Below are 8,641 nucleotides of genomic sequence, written 5' to 3' on the forward strand. Positions count from 1 at the left end.
CAAAAACTGAGTTAAACCATTTAAACCAAATAGAATCATCTGGGGTTTTACTGGTTAAAGTAGATTAAGTATTCTATCGGTGCTACACTGATCCAGGACCACATACCCAAATGTACCCAACCCAGAAGTTCTGGTATTTCCATTCAAATATTTTTCTTTTGGGCTTTAAACCTCAACAAGGAACTCTTTCTTTTTTTAATTCTTCTTCTGAGGTCTTTATCAGAGCAGCATCAGAGAGGAATGTGTCTAAAAAAACCTCTTCGGTTTCGGCTTCAGGAGCCTGTTTTACATCCACCTGTTCCAGGTTAACTGGTCCATCAGGTGTCTCTCTCTGCTGTGATGTTTAGTCGTAAACTTTAGACTACGTTTACATATTTTGAGGTATTTGTACTGAAGTATTTCCAGTTTTTTGCTACTTTATACTTCCTCCCGACTATGTTTGCGAGGGATATATAGATATTGTACTTAATTTCGTACTTAAGTGGGATTTTTATTTATTTTTGCATGTAATAGAGTATTTTTACAGTTTTATATATATACTACTTAAGTAAAAGATCTGAGTAAGTCTTCTTTTGGTCATTATAAAGTCAACATTTACCCATTTATTTCACTCTGACCTTGATTGACCTCTCCGCTCAGCTGAACCTGTTGTTTGACGTCTCGTCCGTCTCTTTGTGTCTCCAGACTCTCCTTGAAAAGAAGATGAGATGATTCCTCAGAGAGAGAGACCAGATGTGATTCTGGATTTGTCCTTGTATATGACATGTCCTGAATGACCTCTGACCTTCGCACCATGGAAGCCCGTCTGCAGGGCAACACTCAGTTCTACCACGGGGTCAACGGAGGTGGCGGTCGAAGCTCCAGGCCAGGCGTAAGTACCTGAAAACCACTGAAGTTAATCAACACTAGACTTTTATGTCATTAAAGAGGGTAAAACATCATCCATATATGTAGTTACTTGCATTTTACATCCTTTGAGCTCTGGAACACATGCTTGTTGATGGATTTTGTTACTTTTCGACGTAACCAGGCTAACTTTTTCCCTGTTTTCAGTCGTTATGCTAAGCTAAATTAATAAGCTGCAGGCTGTAGCTTCATTATTAGCGTACATTAACTTAATAAATTACTACTAAGCAGAATGAACAACTTCTCCTTGATTCTAGCTTGTAATGCTAAGCTAAGCTTACTGGCTGCTTCATTTGTAGCGTATAGTTATGACAGTGGTATCAATCTTTTCATCTAAGCAAATAATTATACTTTCCAAAACGTCATACTGTTATCGGTTTGTTTTAGATAATTGCCAACTAGAATAGATAAAGCTGATTTATTGGCGGTCACTGGGGACACACAGGTTTGTGTAATTACACCATCACGCTCTGTTTACTGGAGTATAGAGTAGTCTTGTCCTATTGTCTCCTTAAACAAAGTGAACACACTCAGCGTATCAGATGAACAGCTGATAATTCAAACTGTACTGAGGCCCTGTGCTGTTTAAACACAATGCGCTCAGTCTCCACAGACGCTGAGAAATTACACCTGCCCAACAACTTAATCCCTCTCGCATGCCTTTGGGGATGACATTCATTATCAAGGCACAACACAACAAAAACCGGTTGAGCTGCAGTTTTCTAGGTCCTGATCTGCTTTGTGACAGTAAACATCATTCACTTCACCTGAAACCAGCAGATCGGTGTGTTTATCTCTTATTGGTTTCAGTTGGGTGTTGCTGCAGGTGTCTTTGTGTGCATCTGTAAGTGCAAAAGCAAAAACAAGGCCTCGTAATGTCAGCAATAAACCAATGTCAACCGCAAGCTGAAGGTCATCACCTTGAAATAGCTCTGAAATAAGCAGCTTTCTTCGGTCTGGTGGCTGTGTAATTACAGTAAAACACGGCCTGAGATCAAAACATTGTCAAACACTCTGTTGTCCATTTGTCTGAACAATGTCACTAAGGTTCTGTATACTTTTAAGAAAAAATAGTTATTTCAGCTTTGCCTTAAAGTTTGTAATTTCACTGAACTAGTACAAAATGGTTGGTTCAGTTTTGGGAAGTACTCTTATTCTTTTTCTCTCTGAGAATGAGATGGCAAGAAGATTAAAACCTCTCTCATCTCTGTATATCAAGAATAAACTTAAACAAAACAAGTATTTGAACAGATTTGACTGCAAATACATGCTCACTTAAGTTTAACATGTTATGTAATACTATTGTTTTTGGCTCGGTCCATACCACATTGTTACAGGGGATTATTTCCCATCTGGTTTGGCTTAAAAATGTGGACTTGATCTTTACCAGAAAAAAAGACCTCAAATGGAAGTAGTAAAATTAAAAGTCACTGTGTTTTGTTATTAGATATCTCATTGAGTTACTCTTTAGTGGTAGACCTGTGTGGAGGTGGACAGGTAACCTTGTAGGTGAAGCACAGATGGCGAGAGGCGAGAAGAGAGGCGCGTTTGAGTTAAATTTAGGGTTTCAGAAAGACGTTTGGAGGGTTGGGATGCGGGAACAAACAGACCTGTGTTCGGTCTGTACACATGGCTACTGTATGAGTAAAAGTCAGAGCGGATGGTTCACAACGTGAGGTTCAATACAGTACTTCTTCAGTACACCCTTTGACGTAGCATTTTCAGGTATCCTGTCGTTATCTGAGAAGTGTTTGAGGTTAGTTATACAGTCCATCGATCTGTACAGATACTAATCAGAGCCATAGTGCAGTATTAATCTGTGCCCTGGATGCTACTAGGTTAATGTTAGCTAATCTTTATTTATTGACACTCCAAGAACCTCAGTAAAAACCCAAAATAGCTTTACATTTGCCAAACACACCAGTTTGTCGTCATCATTAAAGTCTTTTCTCTACTAAAAGCTTTAGGCTTTAGCCTCATTCATTTAGCACAATATCACATAAACATATTTCGGCCCAGTTTAGAAACCCAAAATGACTGAAAAAAGTTGTTTTGATTACTTGGTATCTAAGGTGATTGGTAAGTAACATGACTGATTGATGGCCTGTATGCTAAAGACCCTAACTAAGGCAAGATACGCGAAACATGTGGAGAAATAATCAAATCACATCATGCAAATTTCCCCGCTGCGGGACTAATAAAGGATTATCTTATCTTATCTTATCTTATGTCAACTAATTTCTTTTTCCCCCTTTGACAGGAAGATGATACGCTGCGGTACCTGAGCCAGGAGGAGCGGGAGTGCCTCAAGTTCTTCGAGAAGACCATCGAGTCCTTGGATGAGAGCCATGAGCCAGTTGATGGACACCCAACCTCGGATCCCATTGTTTCCTCTCACTTGGCCAGACATCACAGTGCCAAAGACCAGGATATCATATACCTGGTCCGCCCAGAACCGGACCTGGTGCAGACCAAAGACCCAATCTTCAATCCCACCAGTCCAGGTAGCGTACAGCATTTTGTCCTTGTATGCCTTTTCATTATATTTAGTCTAAAAATGATTGGAAATATTCAACATGGTATGTTTTCATTTGTATGCTAACTGTTCTCAAGATGCTAAAATCATCAAACGACGTAATCTGGAACTGAAACTTGTAGTTTTTCTCAGATTTTCACTTTGCCTTTTGTTCCTCCCAGATTTTAATAGTATGATGCAGAACCCTCAAAGCCACTTCGAGATGAAGCCAAGGCGTGACATGATGGACAGCTTGCCTTCAGAGTACAACCCTCCACTACCAAGTGGCAGCTATGGACAGACAGACAACCCTTCTTCCTACCATCCCCCAGGCTGTATCCCCACCCCGGTCCTGATTGCCCAGCAGATAGCAGATAACAAGGGAGGTGGAACCTCTAACTTCCACCCCTCCTCATTCCTCCGTAGTCATGGACATGAGTCCGACAAGCCACCGAACCCCGGCGGCGATCTTCCTGTTAGACATGGTCCTCCTACCTCTGCTAAACCCTCCCGCTTCCCGGCTAACATCAGCGTGATCCACGGCAACAAGGAGCACCAGAACCAGCCAGTGAGTAATGTGAACATCAATGAGAGACGGGCGCAGATGCTGGCGAACCTATCGGGAACGTCAAACCCTCTGCTGGACGAAGAGACTCCTCAGCCGGCTGCGGAGCCGAGGGCTCCAAATACTCCCACTCGCAGCATTTCCTTCAAGGACCCCTCACCAGACAAATCCAGGATGGAGGCCCTGTCTAAGCTGGGCCTGAACAGGAACCGAGCCATGTCCGGGGGTATGTCGCTCCTCGCCGTCGCTGGGGGCACTTTGCCAAATCCTCCCACAGATGCTGAACCCAGCGCCAAACCTCTGGAGGCCAGTGCACCCCCAGCAACAGACACCACCATCAAATTGCCAGAAGCCAATGTTACGCCGCCGCGCCAGAGTCAGATACCCGTTGACAGAAAACCAGAGATTCTGCAGTCAGAGTCTCTCAGGAGGTATGACGAAAGAAACAAACAACTGCTCCACTTGCCTCCAGCAGTCAGCCAAAGCAGCTACTTCTCCCCACCTCCTTTGGACGACAAGGCTTCTTTCCCCCCTCCGTCTGAAGTCACATCACTGGAGTTAAACAGCTACGGGGGGAAATCTATCGTGGTCAACCCTTCTGTCTCAACCAGGAGCGAATCTACAACTCCATCTAGCCATGAACCCAAAGTCCTTCCAACTGCGGTGGCTAACCCCAGCGAGTTCAACCACTACGGAGGAAAGACCAAGGTCATGACCCCTTCTCCCGCAGCCATGACCGGGAGCGACCTCCCGGACATCCTCAGCTCCCATATCGACAAGAGACAAACTTTGCCCGCCAAATCAGAGGTGCTGCCCACCGAGCTCAACAGTTATGGGGGAAAGAGCCGATCCTTCAACCCCACCACCGGGTTAAATCGCCCTTCAGACAGCCAGGCAAGGAGTTTCAAAGCTCCAGCCCCAACCCCGGCCCCAAGACCTACTCGGAACTCCTACCACAGTGGCGTTACCATCCAGAAACCAGCGCCACGAGCCTTGTCGCCTGAACACCGGCGGAGATCCAGCTCCCAGTTTCGTCCACAAGGAATCACGGTGCAGTTTTCCGGACGGGGGCCGATGGACGAATCGCGCAGGGATGCGTTGAGGAAGCTGGGTCTGTGGAAAGAGTCTTGATGAACTCTTGGTTAAATCAAGTCCCAAAACCCTGTTGAGCCTGAATCTCTGGTGTGTACCTGCTGGTGGAGGTGGAATGTGAGAAGTTTCCCAATGTATGTCTGAATGCGAGGTGTGGTTGGAAAGAAACCTACTCTTACAAAGGAATGGAGACAGATCCTACTATAGACCTGCACAGCCAGTTCTTACTTCCTGGCCATAAAAAAAACTGACAAACGATTGTGACACGGTGCAACTGTTGCAAAGACTAAAGTTTGGACAGATAAACTGCTTCATGTTGCCTCCGATCCAAGACATTGTATACCTCTACAGAAGATATTTGGGAGCAAATCGATGCTGTAAAGAGAAGAATCATCTTCCTGCAGGAATCAAAAAACTTTTGGTTTGACACAAACACGCCTCATTTTAAAACTGGGTCCCATTTCCTAAAAACCTCTTCTAGTAAAGGGCTGGAAATATTTAATAGTTATGTTATTGTCAACAAATTCCAATGAAAGGACCAAAACCAACAATGTGACCCCAACTCCTTTGGTTCATACTAAAGACATAAATCTTTGCAAATTCAGCAGGTTGATCTGGAAAAGAGAATAAATCATTTTAAAATAAAAAGCTTTTAAGTTAAATTAATAAAAAAGAAGGCAACAGTTGTCAAATTATAGTATTATTAGAGTATTTGAGCCGAAATTTGATTTTAAATCTTTTAAAAAACCCAAATCGTTTGAATAAACTCAGAAAAGAGCTTCCAATGTTACTTCTGTAACCAGTTTAAGTTATATTATGTTATTTTACGGTGTCACTTTCCTTCTAGCAGCTAACAGCAGAGTGAAATTAATGTTAATACAAATGCAGGCTGTGAAGTTACTCTGGAGCCTTTTTTTGTTGTTTTCTTTTGGGCATTTTAGTCGTCGGTAAGTTTGTGTGTTTGTTTGTTTGTTTTTTCTGTCAGCACTTTGGGGACGAACAAAGTTGAAGTCACTTTTCTCGGGTGCAATCCTATGACTTCTGAAAACGACCAAAACTATGTTGTATGTTAGTTTTTAAAGTACGTGCATATGGATATATCTTTACTCCACTATCTCCATTGACTTCTTGGTATAACAATGCTGCAGAAGTCACAGTGAAAAAGAGCTTTCTTGAAAGATGTAAAGCTGGAGGGTATTTTTACTCCACGAACCTCCCACACCAAACCACAGACTGTGGAATGGGTTTGTGGGCAGGACTTTTACTTTTTTTGCTCTTTAGTGATGGGCGAGCACATGGCATTGTAGAAAAAAAACAAGCACTAAGAAAACCACAGAGTCTGGAAATACATCCTGGATTACTTGTGTGTTTTTATTCCTGTCAAGCTGTTGTCGAATACTTTGGGACATTTTGCAAGTGTGTTATTTAACTGTTGTACCAGCATAAGTGTGTATGAGTATGTGTGTGTGTGTGTGTGTGTGTGTGTGTGTGTGTGTGTGTGTGTGTGTGTGTGTGTGTGTGTGTGTGTGTGTATGTGTGTATGTTTACTGTGTTTTAACAAGACTCCGGCCTCTGTAGTTCACCTACAGTAACTTTTGAAGTATATTGTGTTCCCACAAAGAAAAGTATCAAGGTACTTTTCCTGTGTGAATCTTTTTGTTGTTTTGTTTACAGACTCCGGTTCTCTGTAGTTCAGCTGCAGTAATTTTGAAGTATCTAATGGTGCATATATAGAGTATACAGAACATACTTTATAAGTAAAAAGTGCATGTATGTGTGGTAAATGGGAAGATCATGTGAGACTTGCTGCTACGGTACAACAGCCTGGTTATACTTTCTGACTTTTGTTTAAATGTCCATATTATAAACTGTGTATACTCTGCTTAATATATATATCATGTTGAAAGTGTTGTCAATGTCAATCATTAAACAGAATAATAGTAACTTATTTTTTGAATTGTGGTTTTCTTTAATTAACTCTGGAATGTAGAGAAAGAACAGGTGCTGTTCAATGATTGGCCACGTCGGGGGAATATTTCACCTGAGTGGAACATTGTTAAAGGTGATGAGGAGGCGTGTTTCTTAAAGGGGCCCTCCACTAAATATTTTACACATAAATATCTGTTTACTTGTGGCAAGTAATTGTAAACATTTCCTTAAAATGTGTTCCTTGTCTTTGAAGAAAAGGTAGACATTTTGAGAAATGTCCTTGATTGCTCTCTAGCAGACAGTTAGATGCCGGTTAGCTTAGCTTAGCATAAAGAATGGAAACAGGGGGAAACTGCTAGCGTGGCTAGGACCAAATGTAACAAAAACAACCTTCCATCAACTCAAAAGCTCGCTAATAATTCACCGTTTAGCAGGTGTTTATGTGCCGGACTATTTCTTGGCGCGCACCAGTCACTTCCTGGTTGCATGGCAGGAAATACTCTAGCACATGACCACCAGTTGGTACCTATTATGTATTTGAATAGCATTATATTTGATTGGTACGCACCTGTTTCTGTAGCTTTTAAATAACCAGCAATGTTGTAAAAACCCAGGAAAAGATCATGAAATACGAGCTGAGAGATCACAGTTTTCTTGGACCCGTCTTCCATGTGTGGGTCTTTGCGATCTTTATACTTCCTAGTTCATGATTGCGGTGATAGAAAATGATTACGGCGCATTGTTTTTTTTCGTAGGTATAGCTCCAAACGCTGGATGAGACCAGCCTGCGTTCTTTTTTAACTCATTCAGTGATAGATAGCTACTTAACAGACATTATCTCTTCAGGAAGTTACTGGTCCTGGCTGAGAAACAGTAGCTTCATATTAAACAATATTCTCCTGTAAATCTCCACCACAAAGAGAACATATTTACATAAAATGTCTGCTTTAACAGAAAGCCTGAGTTACAAACTGGAGCATTCAACAGGCAATGTTGGCATGAATACGTTGTCCTCGAAGCAGTCACACAAAGATGGTTTCCACCTTGTAGCTGCACCAAATAAACAGCCTTAATTAGCTATTTTTTGCGACTTTGGATTTCTCCAGTTTTCTTCGTGAAACAAGGTTTTATAAAGTTTTGTTTTTCTGACCTTTCACATATTCCACATTGGACTTCTTGTGCGTTGAACTCCAGCAACACAGAAGCAAACTGTCTGGACTGCAGACGGTTATGTAACACTTTAACACAGAGGCTTTTCTCTGCTGAGTGAGACAGAAAATGTGTGTGTGTGTGTGTGTGTGTGTGTGTGTGTGTGTGTGTGTGTGTGTGTGTGTGTGTGTGTGTGTGTGTGTGTGTGTGTGTGTGTGTGTGTGTGTGTGTGTGTGTGTGTAAAAACATGACTTTAAGCTTAACCATTGTTACTCTTAATGGAGCGTAAATGTCCTTCAGCGAGTCAAAATCTAGTTTTAACACATTCTCTACTTTATGTAAAAGGAAATTAGTTCTTTCTATTTAAAGGTATAGTCGTGGTGTTTATAAGTGAGGTTGTATGAAGTACTTCTACATAATCAGTGTATTACTACAGTAGATGTACTGCTGTGGACGTATTTAAGACACCTAAAAGGATCACTATC

At 41.8% G+C, this 8,641-nt stretch overlaps 1 protein-coding gene across 1 annotated transcript; it reads left to right on the forward strand.

Moving 5' to 3' along the window:
- The first annotated feature begins 793 nt into the window (after positions 1-793).
- LOC129112818 (proline and serine-rich protein 2) lies at positions 794-5,631 on the forward strand. The gene is made up of 3 exons (XM_054625052.1): positions 794-871; positions 3,167-3,410; positions 3,604-5,631. Exons 1-3 carry the CDS (start codon positions 794-796, stop codon positions 5,115-5,117), a joined length of 1,836 nt encoding a protein of 611 aa, XP_054481027.1. The 3' UTR covers positions 5,118-5,631.
- The last annotated feature ends 3,010 nt before the right edge of the window (positions 5,632-8,641 follow it).

This window comes from Anoplopoma fimbria, chromosome 23, assembly GCF_027596085.1.
Source record: "Anoplopoma fimbria isolate UVic2021 breed Golden Eagle Sablefish chromosome 23, Afim_UVic_2022, whole genome shotgun sequence".
Taxonomy (NCBI): Eukaryota; Metazoa; Chordata; class Actinopteri; order Perciformes; family Anoplopomatidae; genus Anoplopoma; species Anoplopoma fimbria.

Excerpts from the sequence above, each read along its gene's own strand:
- LOC129112818 (XM_054625052.1), top strand. The coding sequence starts at position 794 with ATGGAAGCCCGTCTGCAGGGCAACACTCAGTTCTACCACGGGGTCAAC. Across the intron at positions 872-3,166 it reads GTCGAAGCTCCAGGCCAGGC|GAAGATGATACGCTGCGGTA; the intron begins GTAAGTACCTGA and ends CCCCTTTGACAG. Across the intron at positions 3,411-3,603 it reads CTTCAATCCCACCAGTCCAG|ATTTTAATAGTATGATGCAG; the intron begins GTAGCGTACAGC and ends TGTTCCTCCCAG.